This window comes from Fringilla coelebs (assembly GCF_963513975.1).
Source record: "Fringilla coelebs genome assembly, chromosome: 3".
Classification (NCBI taxonomy): Eukaryota; Metazoa; Chordata; class Aves; order Passeriformes; family Fringillidae; genus Fringilla; species Fringilla coelebs.
This window is the reverse complement of record NC_140030.1, coordinates 69,869,216-69,890,046: the sequence shown is the minus strand read 5'-3', so window position 1 is coordinate 69,890,046 and position 20,831 is coordinate 69,869,216. Positions and strand designations below refer to the sequence as shown.

Here is a 20,831-nt window from a genome sequence, read left to right as displayed (position 1 = left end):
TTGTCCACAGCACATATCCCTGGGAGGAACAGGATAGTAGAGATCTTGCAGGGAATGACTGAATCTCCCTGGCAGAGCTTGTGGAGGAAGGTGGCGTATCACCTTCCAGGACTTTGACCACAGCTGGTACAATCAGTCCCTCAGTTTCACAGAAGGACACCTGCCCTTACCCTTAACTGACAAAAGGAGATAAGTAATCCATTGAAGCAAAAATAAAGTTTGCTCACTCAGGAACATAATCTAATAAACTTAATATACTATAACGAAAAAAAACCCCCCAACTTTCAGCCAAAAGCTCCTGACAGCAAAATCAATCTCAGCCTGTTTCATCCAAGACTCTATGCTTCTGACTTAAAATTTCTTAGCAGATAAGTGCCTTTTGTTGTACCCCTTGAAGGCTAATGAAAAGGCTTCCAAAGAAGGAAGTGAGTTTTCCAGTTAAGGAGCCCTTGTACAGTGTGACTTGCTGGCAGTTTTCTCTTTACATACAAGAGGTTACTTTCACAATTCTGGGGTTTTTTTGTTATTTTTAAAACTTGCTTAGAGAATTGGATTAGAGAATATCTAGGCACACTTGACATCTTGCAAGTCTATAGGCTCTGATGGGCTGCATCCATGAATGTGAAAAGAACTGTTGGATACCATTGTGAGGCTGCTCATGATGATCTTTGAAAGGCCATGGCAGTCAGGAGAGCTGCCTGAGGACTGGAAGAAAGCAAATGTCCCCCTAATCTTCAGCAAGAGGACTCAGGGAGCTACCAGCCTCCAACCTCATCTCAATCCCTGGCAAGGTGATCGAGCATCTGATTCTGGAGGCCATCGCTAGCCACAGGGAAGACAGGAATGTGATCAGGAGAAGTCAGGTAAATCACACTTGACCAACCTGGTTGCCTTCTACAATGAGTCCTGGATGGATGCAGGAAGACCAGTATATTTTGCCTCTCTTCACTTTAGTGAGGCTTTCAACACCATCTCTCACAACATCCTCATGGGCACAGTCAGAAGTGCAGGCTGGATGAGCAGACAGTGAGGGGGATTCAGAACTGTCTGGATGGCAGATCCCAGAGGGCTGAATGGCAGATCCCAGAGGCATGTACCCCGTGGCACATGGCTGAGTTGGAGGCCTGTCACTTGTGGTGTCCCCCAGGGTCCAGCACTGGGCCCAGTGTTGTTCACCTTGTTCATCCATGACTCAGGTGGAGGGGCAGATGCCTCCTCAGCAGGTTCACTGACAACACAAGGAGGAGGGGGCAGCACCCCAGAGGGCTGTGCAGCTCTCCAGAAGGACCTCGGCAGGGTGGGGAGCTGGGCAGAGAAGAACTGACTGAAATTTATCAGAGGCACGAGCAGGGTCCTGCACCTGGGGAGGAAAAGCCCCGGCACCAGCACAGGCTGGGGGCTGAGCTGCTGGAAAGCAGCTCTGTGCAGAAGGACCTGGGGGTCCTGGTGGACAACAAGCTGTCCAAGAGCCAGCAGCATCCTTGTGGCCAAGGAGGCCAATGGTGTCCTGGGATGGATTAGGAAGAGCATTGCCAGCAGGTGGAGGGAGGTGATCACACCCCTCTACTCAGCCCTGGTGAGGCACATCTGGAGTGCTGGGTTCAATTCTGGGATTCTCAGTACAAGAGAGACATGGAGCGGGCAGTGGAGGGATGCAGAGGTGATGAGTACTAGAACATCTCTCACAAGGAAAGGCTGAGGGAACTGGGCCTGTTCAGCCTCGAGCAGAGATGACTGAGAAGGAACCTCATCCATGTCTATCAGTATCTAAAGGGAGGGTGCCAAGAGCCAGGCTCCTCTCAGTGGGGCTGAGCAATAGGACAAGAGGCAACAGGCAGAAACTGAAGCACAAGAAATTCCATCTGAATATGAGGAAGAACTTCTTCATTGTCAGAGTGAAGCGCTGGAACAGGTTATTGGGAGAGGTTGTGGAGTCTCCCTCATTGGAGATATTTAAGAATTACCTGGCCTCAATCCTGTAACATATGCTTGAGGATGACCCACTTTGGTCCCTTCCAACCTGACCCACTCTGTGATTTTGTAATTCTGTGATGCTGGTATGGTATTGTTTTACCATTCTTGACTTCAACAATCAATTGATTGCAGCACATCTGAAGCTCCTTTTAAACAGAATGCTTCTCGTACTTCTCAGGTTTTTCCCAAACCAGATTGCTCTGACTGGGCTTAGAAGAGGAAACATGAACACTGCCCCTGGCCTACAGAGCTGCTGGCTTCTGGCCTCTGGCTTCAGAGAGGAAAGCTGCCTCTGTTCTCATTTTGTCCTCTGTGATTCTCTGTATTACTGGCAGTGTGATCTGCTCATTCCTCTTGCCAATTGCCTAGAGAAGAATGCTCAGACAAAAAGGGAACAAATTCTATCAGCATTTGCTGTCTTGTTCAAGCCTCAAGTAAACCTTAGATTCATTATTGCCACGTGTCACGTATTTACAGTCTCTGTAACGTTTAGTACTGGGCAGAGTGTTCTCAAGGTGAAGCCAAGAGCTAAATTCAATGGATGGTGATGCACCAATAAAAGGGAGTTCCCAAAGTGTCAAACACATGTGTTATTGATGATTTTCATTTGCCACTGAGATCAAAAGTTCAGTTTGAAGCAGATCAGTCCAGAATCTCAGGACATAACCTCAAAAATTTATTCCAGTCTCAGGCTGAATAGTAAGTTGCTTTCTTCAGGATGAAACTAGCCTATTAAGCAGGTGAAAAAGCAATGGTAACTGCTATCCTTGGTGAATGCACTCATTCATCCTGGTGGCATATGTGGGTCTGGAGATCCCTGTTCTCTGAAGCTGCCAGTTCTGGGATGTAGATCTGTGAGGAGATCCTGGAGAGGAAGATGAAAATTATTCTCCGCTCCCCAGATCCTGGAAGCCCCTATTAGTATTGCCAGGCTTGTGAGAGATTATGCTTTGAATGCAACCTGATTTGTGTTTCTCAGTTAATTTCAAAGCATAAAAGGATAGGATTATTTAAAACAAAGTGGATATTTCAGGCCAATTAATTAAAAAAGGTTCTAATCTTTGCAAACTTGTTAAAGACCAAGACTGAAGCATTCTGGCCATCAGGGGATCAAATTGCTCGTGTCACAGATATAGCTGTGACAAAGATGCTTGGACACCTTAATTGTGATAAATACTGCATGTCACTTGATTTTTCTCAGAACAGAGGGGATTGATCTTGTACCTGTGCTGTGCTTCTTGAAATGCTGAATGCCTAAAAACAATGTCTGTACTGCAACACTTGCTTACCTTAGGAGAAATATTGCAAAGAAGAAGGGAAGAATTGTTGAAGGCCAGTGAATGTGTGGACACTGTTCTTGTCTTTCAAAAAGTCACACAGAGTTTTGCCTTTGCTCTTTCCTAGTGAACTGGACTACCACGATGCTGCAAGTGTCAATGATAGATGTCAAAAGATATGTGACCAATGGGACAGTCTGGGAACACTCACTCAGAAAAGGAGAGAGGCACTGGAGGTAAACGCTAAAATAAGGATCAGCAGCTCAGCTGAGGAAGGGAGAGGGAAATTAACCATTTATTTCAGATCTGGAAATGGTGCCTTTGAGCATCTACTTTGGAGTCCAAATAGCAAAAAAAACCTTCCTCAGATCTTAATTTAATTTTGGTGTGGTTACTCTTGCAAATGGACTGAATTACTCAGAGTAGACTTGACAGTACTGAGCTGCCACAGACAGTTCTAATGCAGCAACAAATGGCATGTGGTTTTGTAGCACCCTCTGTGGGAATCTGATGTCCAGCAAGGCTAAAAAAAGCTATTGGTTGGTTACCTTTTCATACCAGTCTGAGTTTGCAGTCTTGCATACCTTTCTGTCCAGCAGCAGGTAAATTTTTGGTAGTGAGTATTTCAAAGCACTGAGATACTTTGCTAAACCTTGTTCTTTTGGAAAAGAGCAAGTCACACACATAAATGCCAAGGTGGGAAATGTGTACTTTTGTACTTAAAAGAAATTAGTAAATCAAAATTAGCGGATTTTAATTCATCTGCAGATAGATCCCAATAACAAAAATACTTAACATATATGTATATAAAAATACTTAAAATATTAGTATTATACTTCACAGGCATACACCCACCCCTTTTAATGTGTTGGATATGAGAGTACTCTTCTACTGCAATTAGTCCTATTGCCTTGAGTGGGAATCCTTAAAGCAGGTGGTGAAATGAGTCAATGTAATCAAATGCATTTCAAAAAATGAGGCATGACTTTGTTTCTGGGTGGGTATGTGGTATGTGTGAAGCTAGATCTTGCCCTAATAACAAAAGAATACGCTTTTTCCAACCTGTACAGAGGACTGAGAAACTGCTTGAAACAATTGATCAGCTTCACCTGGAGTTTGCCAAAAGAGCTGCTCCTTTCAACAACTGGATGGAAGGTGCTATGGAAGACCTACAGGACATGTTTATTGTTCATAGCATAGAGGAAATTCAGGTAATTCTATTATTTCCTGTATCTACAGTAGTCAGAATGTTTGAGAACCTGAGAGAGGACCTGTGCTTATTTACAGAAGATCTTCCAGATGCTGGAAGAAATGTTAGAGTTTTCATGCTTTCCCTCTCTGTTTCTGATTTTAGAGTTTAATCTCTGCACACGATCAATTTAAAGCTACTTTGCCAGAGGCAGATGGTGAACGACAGGCCATACTGTCAATCCAGAATGAAGTTGAAAAAGTCATCCAGAGTTACAGCATGAGAATAAGTGCAACCAATCCTTACAGCACTGTTACAGTTGAAGAGATTCGCAGCAAGTGGGAAAAGGTAACGTATGCTAAATTGCTAAATACAGAAAGGACATTATAGCACGTTATTCCAGTTGAGAATTACTGAGCATATTCAGAGAACTTTACAATAAATCTCTAAATTATTCTAGATCATCAGATGCCAGAATGAATTTCTGCAGTACCTTATGCTCTTCCTTATGCTTGCCCAGCTCGCTTCACAATGTCCCTTGCCTCTGTCACGCAATATTACCTATGTCCTCTCTGGCTTTCTGCCAGGACAAGAGAAGCATGTGTTGAGGCTAGTGCAGAGCTGGTGCCTAGCTAGGGGTGCTGTTAAAAGAACAGGAAACTATTGTATTCTTTCTCTTAGTATAAAGAGTAATTTTTGTGTTTCTTCTACTCAGATGCTGCTTTTCAAAATATGTTGTATAAAATCAGCATCTTTGGAACCATTAATGTTTCTGTCCAATTAGATTAAAATTGGCATTAGGAACTGAAAAGTACTGAAAAGGAATTAAAGAGAGGCACCTAGAACAATCACACCAATTTAATTTCATTAGGAACCAAGACAGAAAAAATGCTGCAGGTAAATGATTGTGTAAAATGTAGAATTACAGAAACTTACATGGACAAGAACACACCCTCAAGCAGTAAGGATTAAGGTTAGAATCTCCCTGGGCAATTCAGACGGGTAGGCCAAACAAAAGCATTTGCAATGAATTAGAGACCTCCCAATGTGTGTCACAGAACACATCTCATGTTATCCTATTCTAATGGTGGTGCTCAAATAAAATGTTTTGCATTGACTCCTCTTAGAAAAATTACTTAGAGATTGAAAAATCACCTTCATTTTTCAAAAGAAAAACAAAGTAACTGCTCTAAAAGCAGTTAAAGTGGAATTGTCTTGAACTTGAATCCAGCCAGAGGTGAGAATGTCTTCTCTCTGTATGTCACTCTCTCTGGTCAGGCTGCCTAAGACCATGTTACAGACTTCTCATGTTAGCACAGAATTTGTAAATAAAATAGTGATCATTCTGCCTTGTTCTTCTGATACCAGCTTTCAGACCAATAATGAAAATTAGTAGCTGGAGACTTGTTCCATTGGTTTTTAAACTATTCAATTGTGCCTACTCACATTTAGTGTCTTCCCACTGTAACAGGTGAAGCAGCTGGTGCCTCAGAGGGATCAATCCTTGCAGGAGGAATTAGCCCGCCAGCACGCCAACGAGCGCCTGCGCCGCCAGTTTGCTGCTCAGGCCAATGTCATCGGGCCATGGATCCAGACCAAGATGGAGGTGAGTGCCACACCCTCATGCAGAAGCTGATGAGCAAAGTGATTTTTAATTTTTTCATCTTTATATACAGGGCAACAGCAAAGTCAATGACAGTTTGCCAGCTGTTTGAGCCTAAACTATTTAGCACCTGTTAAGGTTATTCTTAAAAGTTTGTGGAACTTTGTACAAGTGGTACCTTGATGATGGACCAGGAGATTCAGCTTTGAAAAATCAATCACTAAACAATTACTGTTTAGCTTCTGCTTTTTGTAGAAAAGATACCAGGTTCACTGGGGTCTCAACACTAATTCCAGATATAAATGTGACACATTTCTTTCAAAATGTGTTTTCTGCAGTAAAGTTTCTTATCTCCACTGTACGAAGGTGTTATTAATGTTGCTTCTTAGTATAAAAATAAAACATATTTATGTGAACATTGGTCAAATTAGCACAGCTGAAGCTTAAATTTTGTGGGACCGGGGGGGTGTCTTCTTTTTTTTTCTGACAGGAAATTGCCCGCAGTTCTATTGAAATGACAGGGCCTTTGGAGGACCAGATGAATCAGCTGAAGCAATATGAGCACAATATCATTAATTATAAACACAATATTGACAAACTGGAAGGAGATCATCAGCTTATACAAGAAGCCCTGGTGTTTGACAACAAGCACACCAACTATACCATGGAGGTAGCCATTTACTCCCTTTTTTATTTATTAGTTCATTCTGTCCTCTTGTGCTGTGTAACTACCTTCCCTAATTTAAAAGGATTGCCACAGCAGACAGAATTTGGCAGGCTTTCTGACAGTCTCATAAGACCTATTTTGTTTTCATTTATTTTCATTGTTTAGTGAAGGAGTACCCATTTAGGAACCAGTTTTGTATTTTTCTGAAGGCCATTTTTATTTTTAGTGATCCTTGGTCATAATTCAGAGTTAGTGGTATGGAAAAAGTATCGCATAAATATTTAGAGGTGATTTATTTCTTATTGTACTTCTTATACTCTTAAAAGAATATATTTGCTTCTGTAATAACTCAGAATTTTCTCTCTCATAGCACATCCGTGTTGGATGGGAGCTCCTGCTTACCACCATTGCTCGAACTATCAATGAGGTTGAGACTCAGATCCTCACAAGAGATGCCAAGGGTATCACCCAGGAACAGATGAATGACTTCAGAGCATCGTTCAATCACTTTGACAGGGTACAGTACTCCTGCTTTTTCTCAACTAGCCATATTTATTCTTCCCAAAAGTGAGTTTCTTGGCATTCCAAACATAAGCCTTTTAAAAAACCTGAATATGATCTAGCAATGGGCTCTTTTTAAAAGAGAAAAAAAGATCTGTTAAGAAAGAATTTATAGCCTTATAAAGTTAGGGGATGGCTTGGGTTGGAAAGGACTTCAAAGATCATCTAGGTCCACACTCCCCACCTTGGGCAGGGATGCCATCCACTAGATCCTGTTGCCCAGGGCTCCCCACAGCCTAGTAGCATTGTGCACATAAATTAAAGATTAATTTTTTTTTTTAAATGTGATGCAGAATCATAGCTGGGCTAATATGATTTAGTATTTGTTCAAATAATAAGCAGAACTGCATAAATCCGTGTGTTTTGGAAAACAACATGAACCTTTTTTTTATTTTAAGACTGTACAGCGTGTTCTAAGTACTTGCTGTTGTTTGCATCACATTAAATTTAGCTGTAATCTATATCACAGAGGTTTTTTTTTCCCTCACCACTTGTCTCCCTAGAAATGCATTTGTAGGGAATATAGTTGGGACACTTACAGCTGTCCAGGAATATCCTTTATTTTTCTGGCTGTATGTGGGAAATAAGAGGCTGTTACTTTTTTTAGTTATCTAAATATGGATGAATAAAAAAGTAGGAATGAAAACAGTGCTGTGAAGAAACTTAACTCACTTCTGTGAGTTATGCAGTATTCATGGACAGAGTATTATAAAGATAACTATTAATATACACAATAGCAAAATATATGGAGAGGGGGATATCTGACATTTGCAGTTGGAGAACAATCTGAACATGAATTAGTTCTGATGGCTCTGTGCTCACATGAACCCACCTTTAAAACCAAGTTCACAGTTCAAATACTGAAAAAACTTATAATGCAGCATCAGTCTGTCAAGTCAGTCCATAAATCATTTCAGGGTACAGCAAAATGCCACTTTCTTTTCACTAAGATCCTGTTTGTCCAGCTCGACTCAAATTGGTTGCCCATGCTTTCATTTGATATGGAATGGATGCTGACAGTCAGTTTACTAAAACTTCTTATAATACCCCTAACTGTTCAGGAAGAAGACCAGAATCATCAAACCTCTGCCTGCTGAAGAAACATACAATCATAGGGAAATGTGGCTACACAGAACTAGGAACGGATTTTATGGAAAAATCTTAATGTGATTCTAGTACAGCATAATTCTTTTTTGTGTTTTCTCAGGAAGCAGAAGATAACATCACAAAAGCAGAGATAGTTTTCCTGGGGTGGAAGGAAGTAGGATACCAAATGGTTTTCCCAACGCACTGGAGCAGATAATTGGGCAATTAGAGCTATTAAAAGCAGACAAAGTACCAGGCCTGGATAAATTACATGCCTGTACTTGAGAGACTTCTCTGAGGGAAACCAAGGTCTTTGCATAAAGATTTGACAGTTCCCTAAAGATAAGGAGGCAAAGTGACTGAATCCAAGTCTGACACTGGATGGCCATTTTTAGCGTCTCTGTGCCTTTGTAGTTCATAGGTGAGTTCTCTGTCCCGCTCGCAGCAAGGCTGGCTCAGCAGCTGAGGAAATATCGCAGTCAGCTCCTGGTGCCTCAGGCTGCTTGAAGGGAGAAGCTAAATCCTATACCAATTTGCAGATGCAGTAAGACACTGAAATACCAAAGCATAACACAGATCAAGGCCTTAGGAAAGGTTGTATGATCTGGAAGAAGGTGGTTGTGTCACACAGCTGCTAGCACGCTGGAGATGAGCTACAACACTAATGTGTAAGACAAAATTACTTCCTAGCTCTTAGATTCTTACCTGCCCCTGACTGTCTCCTTCCTCAGGCTGTAATGGGTTATGGCTTTAGGCTGTGTCCCTTCTGTCCTGGCCCCTGTTGCAGGAAGCTTGAATGGCCAGGTCAGAAGCAGGAGACAGATGTTTTATCTGTCATACATCCTTATCTGTTTCTGCAGCCTCAACAACCTGGGCCTGGTCTGCAAGTTTAGCTGTAGACCCTGCCTTTCCCCATGACAGATATAATTCAATGGCTTAAAAAGAGAGGTCTGGAAGGATCACATAAGGAAAGCATCGTTTTACAAATTTAGTATACCCCATCCCTCAGAATCAAACATGGGAAACTGGTCTAGGTGGACTTTTGCACTGACAGAGTTATTTTCTCTGTGGCATAATGCAAGTTAAAGAAAGGAAGAAGTAAGATCTAAAATGACTCAACCATCAAGCCAGGCTTTATGCAGGGAACAGATAGTAGAAACACTGATAAAAGAGAAGTTTATAAGGATTAAATTATACCATTACTTAATGGACAGATGCAACTCAGTCTGCACAGGCTAGAAGGAGACTTTGAACAAACATGTTGGAGAAAGACAGGCTTGTTTTTCATTTTTCTATCTTTCCTGTGTCCTTGCACATTCGAATATTTAGTGTTGGTGAATGAAGGCAACTCAGGGTGCTTCAGAGTTATTTCAGTGTACATAAAATAATGAAGAATTTATATTTGTTCATCTTTAGATAGAGAAAGCAGTAATGGATTATTTTATGGTTTTGATTTCCTTAAATAGAAATGAAGATAAAACTGGATTATCTGAACATAAGCACTAGCATGAAAAATACTGTCTTCTTCATGTCAGATGGAATTAACAATATATGTAAAAATTTTGCGGCACTTAGCAGCATTTCTGAATGCCTGATATAGTTTAAAAATACACTTGAAGGACTGGATTGCTGTTCAACATGATGAATAGCCAGAAAGGATCCCAAAAATTAATACTGTCACTGACAAGGAGGCTTTAAATATCTAAGTACAACAGAATAATTTATGCATGGTATAGCTCTGACTTGTGTGGCGTTTCTCACATTTAAGACTTTTCTTAATGTCTGACAGTGTGTGTTGAGGATGTCAGCAAAGTACTAAAATGCAATTCCTTTCCCCATTTAAAGTTTGTATTTTGGTATACATAAATCTAAAAACTCTTTTTAGGGTGCTTCTAGAAACAACTCCCTTTACTTGTGAATCTGAGAAAGGAACCCCTGTCTTTCTCCCTGGGAAGAATATATTAAAAAAATTCTCACAGTGCATGTGAGAATTACAAGGGCAGGAAGAGTCATGCTTCTTTTAGTGCACCCCCAGCAGAGATGTGCTGGCACAGAGAGCTTTACAAATCATCCTTGAAAAGGCAAGTGGCAAACATGCTCTCTCCCCTGGCTCATGGGGCTGAGAGCCCTCTTGGCTCTTGTGTTCCCAGCAGGCATGAACATATGCTGGTGCCCCAGAGGTTATTCCTGACGGTGTTGAAGCTTACCCTTGCTTACCACTGCTGCCCCACTCCTTGCTAGAAATTGTGCCTGAAGGCCCAGTCTAGTTGTAGTTATAAATATAAATCTTTAGCATTGCTGCTATATTTCCTTCCTTAATGTGACTGCATGGAGAAAAAAAGAGAAAGTGGGACACAATGTCTGAATCACAGAAGCGGTTTAGAAGTGTTCAAAATGGTGCATAGCTGAATAATGGTATGCAGCCAAATCAGGATACCACACAGATAGGTTGTCAGTCACTGGTTTTGACATCTCTTTATGCAGGGATTCCTTTTTCAGACTCAGTATATTTAGTAAATTCTAAATAAGATTGCAAAGTACGTGATGAAATATCTGCAGCTGCTCTGCCTGTACTATTTTAATGGCTGCTAATACATTCTACTATTGATTTTTCTGCAAACTACAGATTTCAAGTAGGAGCTCTGCATGCAGAAAAATAGCATCATGCCGCCCTATATTTTGCTAACAGAAAAACAACAGCTCTCTATTAAAGGAATCATATGTTCAGGCTTATGCAGGTCGATTAGCATTCAGGAAAATTAAGGACATATTTAAGAATGGATTAGTTTGACTCAGAAGTTCACTTGTTTTATAAGGTCACATATAAATCACAATAAGAAGGGAAAAAATTTCTGGGGACTAATAATGAAACATGAAGGAGATTTTAGTGTTTTTCTTTGTATTGGAAGGAAAAGATAAACAAGGCAAAGTTATTTATATTTGTTAAAAGATTAATTTCAGCTCCTAATGTTGGTCTGCAAGCAATAAAAGTAAATGTCAGGAATCATTTCCAATTGAGAAAGCCTTCACATGGGCTTGATCTATGCCTTAATTGCAAAATGCCATTGAATTCCATGAAACTCTGATATACTTCAAAGATGCTTTTTTAGGCAACAGATGATGAAGATTTGAAAATTTCACTACAAGAATGTGAAAACCTGCTATAGCACTTGGCACTACTACTTGGACCCTCACTAGGAAGTCCCACTTAACCATATGACTGTTCTGAGCTGCAGCACAACCACGGCACTTCTCTCCTAAAGAAAATGGGATCTTGGAGCATGTGCCAGCCCCTCACTGCCATCTGCCCTTCACTGCCTCAGTCCTGCTGCTGAGTGTGCCTGGTTGGGCAGCTTGTGCACACACTGCCCACCCACCCCCTGTGGATGTGGTGGTAGCTGGTGATCCTCCCCCAACACCGGCCAGAGGAGATGGAGGGGCAGATTTGGCTCTTAGCTCCCATTTTTGTATCGTTTTGTTTGGAGTCACACAGAAGTACCTTCAGCTTTAGAAATGAGGTAAAATGAGTAACTTCACCCTTGGTGGGACCTGCCATAGCCTGTCTCCAGGACAGCTTTTGAAAGTTTCAAACCAGCCTAGATTAATATTGTGAGAATGATAAAATAAGCAATTTTGAATGCTTTATAGCATCATCATAGCTTTATAGGAATAATATAAAATGGAAATATTAAAGGCTAGAAACTAATGTGATTATGGCTTTTAACTAAATGCTGCTTCAGAGTTTTAACTTTGCTTTTTTCTTTTTCATTGACTTCCCACTGTGTTATTTTTCATCTTTCTTTTATGGGGCTGGTGGATGTTGATGCAGAGGGAGTCAATAACAGCATGATATTTTAAAAATGCATGGCGTTATTAACTTACTAGAGCACCACTTCATCCTATTAGTATATTAAATAAGCCCAGTACATTTGTTAAACTTGTATAATTTTACCTATACATAGCTGTATAGAAACGTTCAAAAATAAATTATTAATCTAGCAGGCAAGTATGTAGCAGACAGAAAACCTTGGATCTTCTCCAAACTGTCTGTAAAATCAATAAGGGTAATAATTTTTCATCTTGGAATATCTCCTTAATTGTATTTATGTTAACTCGCTCTAAAGTACCCCTCTGATAGGACACATTTTGTATGAACAGGAATAAAAAGACAAGCCAGTCTGTTTTTAAGAAGTTAGTGTGACCTTCTTCACCTGCAAAATAGAAAAATATATTGGTTCAAAACCATGTTCCAGTTTGACTGGTTTTACTAGGAACCATTTAACCTGGAATTCAGTGGTGCTTTTTAAGTCAGTTTTCAAAGCAAAACCTAACTATATATATTGTTAAAGAAGACAGATAACTGAAAATAAGTTGTCAATTAAAAATTTATTTTTTACTTGTCTCCTTTGAGATATACATATTATATTAAGTAGTATTACCACATCAAGAACGAAGTAACAGTAATTGAGTGGGGAAGACACGTTTTGCCTGGGTTCAGTGATATTTTTATTGCATCTCACATACACTGAATCACAGAATCACCAAATTACTGGGTTGGAAGAGACCTCCAAGACCATCGAGTCTAACCCGTTCCCTGGCACCTCAACTAAACCATGGCACCAAATGCCGCATCCAGTCTTTTTTTAAACACATCCAGGGATGGTGACTCCACCACCTCCCTGGGCAGGCCATTCCAGTACTTTCAGTGCTCTGCATGACAACAGAAAAGGAAGGAAGCAAATGGAAGTTCATAGAATGAAATATGCCTTGTCAGCAAAGGTATTTAAAAAAAAAAGATGGAAGGGAGCAGAGTTTTACCTCTGTAGTTGAAGTGAGGACCCTCTTCTACTAAGAAAAAGTCTAAAGTATGAAACTGCAAAAACTGCACACTTTTGAGGCATATGTTGACATTACATTTTCATGAAATTCTGGAAGAATGTGATTATTAATTTGTGAATGGAAGGCTCTTTACTAACCAACTAACCTGATCTGTGACTTTTCTTTCCTTTCCCCTTCCCAAATGCATGGCCTGTGATGGGATGCTAGGATGAATCTGACAATCTACAGTCTGATGAATTTAAAGCCTGCCTCATCAGTCTGGGACAGGTTGGAAATGACTTGCAGGTAGAGGAAACTGAAATAATTCTATTTTTAGATGTAACAATAGCCAAAAAGATTGCATGTTTAAACTGTTGGTCATGTCTGTTGGTCATAATGCTTTGAAAAGATCCTGCCTCTGGGAAAACAACTGGTTTAGATGGACTGTCAGTATCACTTTGAGCTGTATTTTGTCATTTTTCAAAGATTTTTCAGTTTGTTTGTTTTACTTGGTTTGAGATACTTTATTTGGACACTACTAGATAACAAGGAGGGCTCTTATGCTTCTTGCATTCAGACTTTTATCAATTTTCCTTTCCTCAGACTCAATACAAGTTCTCCTACGTTCTCTCCTAATACAGGATGACACAATTCTCTCCAAGCCACTGCAATCTATCACAGCACAGAGGAAAGATTTATTTACCTTCTTACTTTCATGCCATTTCATGTTTACTCAGCCTCAAGTCTAGAATGTTGCAGATATGTTATTGCCTGGAAAATGAGCAACCTCATTTCATACAAGGTCTTCAACTCATCTCCGTCTAAGTCTTGCAGGTCTCATCCTTTAAGCCAGTATGTACATCTCTGCTGTGTTCAGGGTCTTGACAGCCTGCAGTCAGAAGGAAAATCCCTGTACTTATTTCCCATGTATTAGCAGACTGCTCTCAAAATGTATTTACTTTGGCCTTGGAATGAAGTATTTCATTGTTTTTCACTTTATTTTTGGCTGCTAGAGTTGCCACACAGAGCATTTCAAAGATATTTCATAATCAGGGAGGCAGCTTGAGCATCTACTGAATTTGACTAATTTAGTAACAAATTTTTCTCCTGGCTCTTCTCTTTGTCTTCTCTGGTTGTGTTCTTTGTATTCTTGTCCCATTCATCTCCTCTTCTCCCTTATCTCTCCCCTGACCTTTCCTGATGTTACTTTTTTTGTGGTGAAAATGTCTCTCTCCTGTGTGTAATATGTTAGTTACTTCTTCCTCTTATTTTAAAACTGATGATGGTTCTGGTGACCTGATTGGGCAACATCAATGAACATCGTTCATGCACTGGATCCAATATGCCAATGGTCCAAACTCGTCATCTCTCTGGAAATTACCTTGGATTCTTCAAACCCTCCCTTCTATATTCCTTACGTTGTTTTGGTCAATAGAGGAAGAATGGATTGATGGACCATGATGATTTCAGAGCTTGCTTAATTTCAATGGGTTATGATTTGGTACGAGCTTTAAGAAAAAATGTCAACTGATTCTGCTCGCAGCTAAAACATTAACCACAGCAATACTAAAGCTTATTTAAACAGAGAGGATACTAATGTCCTTCACACTAGAGATAGTAATTTCTTTGTTTTTTCTTTATTTTGAAATGGTTAAAAGGGAAGTTAAAAGTAAAACAAGACACTCAAAAACCATATTCTATGGTGCACTGCATTGCTCTTTGAATTAATGAAACTTTAAAAATTGAAATTAACAGTTATTAAACTGATGTTTTTGTAAATTTCTCCTTTTCTACCTGCATGTTGAAGAATTAGTTTGATACTGTTTAATTTTTGTAAACTTGCCTTGGAGGTTACATTTTCCTTGCTTCAATTGTTTATTCTAAAAATTTCCTCTGAAATTCACCTTTTTTATGGAAAAGAAAGAGATTATCCTTAGTTAAGCTGTCCTGTATTTGGCATGAAATTTTCAGAATTGTTTCCCTTCTTAGTTCTGTGGGTCTATGTGTGACTACCCTGCTTGTTGGGCTATTGTTTCACTTCCCTGCATGGTACCAAAATTACAGTGGTTTTAGGATGAGATGGAAAATGAAGTGTTAAGTTAGAACAAGCTAAAAAGGTATTGTGGGATGGTGGGAGGGAGAGAAGATGGTGACGTTTAATTGAAAGGTACACATTATGTGGTCAGGACAAAGGATACAGTTTCCAAAAGCACAATCCTTTTTACAGGAGTGGGGTGGGCATTTAAGGTGCAGATTTCACTGGCTCTGATTGTTGATGCTCCCGAGTCAGGAAGATACTTTATAAGCTCTATAGCCAGTGCTTCCGACTGGTTCATGAGAGGCTTGGGCTGCTGGAGATCAGTATTATGGTGACCATTTTCTTTGCTTTGGATTTTGTGAAAGGGTGAAGCTGAGTTTGCTCGAATCATGTCTCTGGTTGACCCCAACGGGCAAGGAACTGTCACTTTCCAGTCCTTCATTGACTTCATGACCAGAGAAACGGCAGACACGGACACAGCTGAGCAAGTGATAGCTTCCTTCAGAATCCTGGCTTCAGATAAGGTCAGTCACCATGCTGCTGCTGCTGCAAGGATTCTCCTGTTTTTGCTCTCCTGTTTAGCCCTTCTTGTTTCAAGCCTTTTGGTAATAGTAAACTTTGTTTGCAGTTTGTCAGACTTCAGAGAAAGCATGTGTGTTTTCTTTTTGTTTGGAACCAAGGCTCTTACCTGAAATGGGCGCAGAATACAAGGCTTGGTCTGTGTACCCATATCATAGAGAGCCAACATAAAATGAGGCATCTTAGACAAGACTTAGATGGTTGATCTGTATAATGGATATACTGTACATCAGGTTACTTCCACACCACAGCTTTGATTAGTGGGGAACTCGTTCTGCCTTTCGTGCCTGGATGTTTCAATGCAGTTTGGCCCATAGCCTAGATCAGGTGCACAAGGCTATACCTGGTTGTGAGCCATATTGTGACTGGACAGCTCACTCAACAGGACGATGCAATGTGGTGTATCCATATCCTAGAAGGAGCAGCCAGAGGAGGCCTCCTGTAGTTACTGGGTTTGTAGAGAAAGCTCCTGAATCTGGCATACTTTCATCCCCACTGCCAGATGCACTTGTGACTGAGTGGTGTTTGGAGATGTAATGGCAACACAAGAGCTTCTGGAGGAGTCAGGGCCATAAACAGTGCTGCCACAAAAACAATCCTGTGCTTTGGAGAAAGGAGAGATCACAGCAGTACAGGTCTATTTGCCCAAGCTCACTCTATTGATTTTCTCATTTCAGCTGCTTGTATTGATTTTGTGATCTCAGTTAATGTGGACCACATTTTAAATTCCAGACGTGTTCTCAGTAGCAATTCATGTGGAAGATGGTCTCAGGAAAAAGTGGTTTAATTAGATTGCTATTTTAAGCAATGTCAAGTCTCTTAACAGAGGGTATCCCTCATGTCATAAATGCAAACCATTAAGAAAAATAATGCATCTTTCTTTACGCATATATTAGAACCTTGAAACTAACAGGAACTACCTGCATCTGTCCTGTCACTGCAGAAGGGGCAGTAGTGCACTGCAGAGATACTGACTATCTACATATCAGCTGTATGTGTAGCAGTCTGCCCATGGCTGCATAGTGCTTGGTAGCTGACATACACAGTCACATATCCTGACACTGCATTTTGACCTAATCAGTTTGTTGGTGGAATTGCCCCCTTCAACTCATAATTTGTGATGGAATTTACAGAGGAAAATATTTGGTCTCAGAAAAATAGGCAAGATGCCCAAATTTATTAGTTACAGAAAATAAGTATGTTTTGTGATTTTGAAGAACCGATACTGAATTTGTCAATCCTTTTCCCCCTCCCAGCCTTATATCCTGGCAGATGAGTTGCGTCGAGAGCTGCCTCCTGAGCAGGCTCAGTACTGCATCAAGAGAATGCCTCCGTACACTGGCCCGGGCTCTGTTCCTGGGGCTCTGGATTACACCTCATTTTCATCAGCACTGTATGGAGAGAGCGACCTCTGATTCAGTAATTGGCTGTATTCATGGTAGACACTAAAAATACCCACCTTATTGCCCAGATTGCTTCTCAAAAGCTTTGACAAGCTGATTTAAAACAAATTTTACAAATACAGTAGGTACCGTCAGTGTAAAGTGCTAGTAACTGAAGTAAGCAATGTATATTAAAATGTGCAGCACGCTAGATACCTGCCTTGGTTGGTTTTAGGTTGTCTGTCCTATCCAATGCTAGAAAATCTATTAAAAAATTGAGAGATATTAATTTTGGAAATATACATTCAGAAAACAGAATGTAAAATCTAAAGACGTTGAAACTTGCAAAATATTTCTCCATTTTCAAAATGTTTCAATGCCATACGCGCTTCTTTTATGATGTTCAGAAAACCGTGTTAGAAGTCATGCTTTTTTCTTTCATAGAGCAATATTACTTTCCTCTCATGATTTCTGATTTTGTATGCTTCTATTGGTGGAATTTAATGAAACACTAAAATGCAGATTTTCAGGGAAGAAATATAACAACCACATAAACTACTTAATTACAAAAAGAATCCAGAATGCTATGCTTTTGTCTCACAGAGTTGTAATATAAGGGGGAAAAGCTGATTAAAATGCAGTTTTAGAGTTCTGTAAGCAGTTCTTTTCTTTTAGGCCTTTAACTTTTACAGCTGAGGGAATACAACTTTTATAATCAGAAATAATAAGGAAGCTAATTTCATGTGAACTGTTTTGTTATGAAGCCCTCATTCTTGTCTATGTTGGACAGTCTTTGTTTCTCAGTATAAGAATGCATTATTGTATGTATTAATGGGCAACATTCATCTCTATCCTGCATAAAGCAAACTCCCATCTGAGCAAATGTAATATGGTTGTCTTGCAGCTTTAACTGTTCAGTGCTCAAAATTCAGTTTGTCTTGAGTTCTGCTGCGTTGCAGGCAGTTCTGTCTGTACCCTGCTCCTGTGCGCTAGACGTTTACTGTTTTTTTCCATCTTGAGAAATGACAGAGAATAAAAGCAGTAACTTTTTTACTTGAATTCTATCGACACTGAGGAAATGCAATGTAATCAAACAAAACCATTTACAAATGGTGAAGCAAGCTGTGCAGCCCAGTGCTATTAAAGCAATGATGTGCCTATTAAATAAAGTCTGCTTTTCAAAACTTTATGAGACTGTCGTTGGCAATTAACCTAGTGGCTCCCTTTGTGAACTGGAAACATTTCTGAACATCAAAGGAGTTTTCAGATGCAAAAAGTTCAGTCTGTCACACATTTCAATACATTGTGTCTGCATGAACAACAGTCTCTGTGTGCTGGAGGGACAGGTCTGGTTTCATGAAGAGAGATGGAGCTCAGAATGAGTTGGAGAGTTTCCATTTAGGTCACCTGAGAACACATGTCCATAACTTGTTAGACTCCAAGCTTAGATGGATTTTAGTGGGACCTAGGCACTACTGCTTTTGAGGACATTTGCCTTAACTTCTCTGTATGTCACTTTTTCCTCATGAGCAAAAAAGCAGATGTTAAGTATGCAATGGTGCTTTTGCTGGCCATTGTTTGGAAATGTATGGATGGCAAGCATTAAAATTCTGTGTGTGATTTCAATCCTAAAACAGGCACCCTGCAGGTTAAGGTGGGTGGAGTGGGAGCATTTTAAAACAATCCCAGAGGAGACAGACAATGACCAAATACCTCTTCCTTCTCCCTTGTGTACATAGGCCAGCAGAGGACTTGCTAGGGCTAGGATCTCCTCTCCTACAGTGCATGTGGAGCCTTGCACACAGCCAGAAGCTGCTACTGCCACTGCTGATAATGACATGGTGCAGTGCCATCTCCTTCTGTGATCACAGTGCCTGTACAAGCTAAGTCAGGAAGCTCTGCCTCAAAGCAAAGCCATCTCCAGCTAAATGAATGCTGGTCAAGCTGAATCCTATTAAAAAATAAATCTATGTATCTCTCATTGTCACGGTTTAATGAAACTGGAAGAATAAAACATGGCACTTCTGAATGTGACACAAAAGCAAAATGTCAATGCTACAGGCAGGATTATGCAAAAAAAAATGGCACAAAGACAGTTTATATCTGACACCTCTGTCAGGTTCATGTTCTCTATCCACTAATTTTTATATTGTGATATTATTCCTGTTTCTGATAGTATGGAAGGGACTTCTAAGCTCCTCCTTTAGCTGTGTTCTGTTGGTAAAAGCATGTGAGAGATAATGTTATCAGCAGCAAGAGAAAAAACTTTTGCAAAGTAATTTTTCCAATCTTATATCAGTTTTCTAATTTCTAAAGCAGAATTAACAGAACCAGTAGCTGAGAACTGCAGGGATTAATTATCCACTCACACTTGCCTAAAAATGTTATACCATAATTATTACTTTTACATGTCTTTTGTATAAAATGAAGATATATCATAAAATGTTTTCTCCCAGGATCATATAAGTAAACTGTGTTATTTTACCCTAGAGAGCGTAATCCTCAAAGTCCTTTAAAATGCTCTGTGATCACATTCAGGGGCTGTGGGTTTTACAGAGAGATTTTCTTTTCCTCTAAGGCTCTGTTTTTAGTAGGTGGCATGTGTATATTTCTGCAGGATCACTTTTCCCACCAGGAATCAACACAGCAATATTTTCTGTCCACATAATTCTGGCAGCAAACTAGTTTTACTACGAAAAAAGTACAGTAGCTGAGTCAAGGGTAATGAATGTGTCAACCACAGGGGCCACATCAAGGTTTAATAGCTGGAGGTACAGCATTATTTTGATGAACATGTGAATGAAGGTTGTAGAATAAATTACAATTCACAAAAGTTGCTAAGATTTTGACTTGCTTAAATGACTGCAATACAGATGTCTTCTGTGACTTTACATGAATACAACAGTTCTTTGATAAACTTCATGCCAAGGTAATTTTGATTTCATAGTAATAATTTCCAGACACTGAATTTTAAAAGGTGCTGATACAGGCAATGCTACCTTCACACCTCCCTTTGTACACAGTTTCCATCACTGTTTTTTTATCCACTGACCACAAAAGGCTTGGGTCAGAGCCACTCCTAGAGGCTTTCATTTTCATCAGAACATCCTGTTCAGTTTCTGAATTCTTGGAGATTGTGTTCTTTTATTCAGGTTGTTCATGGTGTCTGTAAAGGTTATCCCAGACACAAGTGGTCTCACTGAAGGAGGAATATAGTTCCTGTTAGCAGCTGAATTTGGATGGTAAGCAGTTTCCTTTCTTGACAGAAATAGTTTGTGGTTGAGACCAATTCTGTAAGGAAGTAATTGTTTGATCATCATTAGTAATTGAACATGCTTTCCTCACTGTAATGGTATCAATATTTTTGGTAGGCTTCTACAAATAGTTCCAGTAATATTTAATAAGAAAAATAATACCTGTGCCACTCATCCCCAAGTTTTCATGGTTAACAACTGGTGCACTTATTTGCTTGTGCATAAGTCTACCTTCTGCTCATGTTCAGAGGGTATTTTATTTGGGACCCACTTCAGCAGCATTAAGCCTGGACTATAGACAGTTGTTAGCATGTTCTGGTGAGATTCTACTTGTTTTAGATCAAATATTATTATATAGGGAAACTGACTGTTCTAAGCTGGATTTTATTTCACATGACTCTCT

At 39.9% G+C, this 20,831-nt stretch overlaps 1 protein-coding gene across 1 annotated transcript in view; it reads left to right on the top strand.

Moving 5' to 3' along the window:
• Window positions 1-18,361, top strand: part of ACTN2 (actinin alpha 2) — a 67,807-nt gene extending 49,446 nt beyond the window's left edge. Inside the window, exons 13-21 of the mRNA XM_084202053.1 lie at window positions 3,379-3,487; window positions 4,322-4,462; window positions 4,606-4,788; window positions 5,912-6,046; window positions 6,534-6,713; window positions 7,081-7,227; window positions 14,611-14,676; window positions 15,579-15,737; window positions 17,049-18,361. Coding sequence (XP_084058179.1) covers window positions 3,379-3,487; window positions 4,322-4,462; window positions 4,606-4,788; window positions 5,912-6,046; window positions 6,534-6,713; window positions 7,081-7,227; window positions 14,611-14,676; window positions 15,579-15,737; window positions 17,049-17,207 — 1,279 coding nt within the window. The 3' untranslated portion in view covers window positions 17,208-18,361. The remainder of the gene's footprint in view (window positions 1-3,378; window positions 3,488-4,321; window positions 4,463-4,605; window positions 4,789-5,911; window positions 6,047-6,533; window positions 6,714-7,080; window positions 7,228-14,610; window positions 14,677-15,578; window positions 15,738-17,048) is intronic.
• The last annotated feature ends 2,470 nt before the right edge of the window (window positions 18,362-20,831 follow it).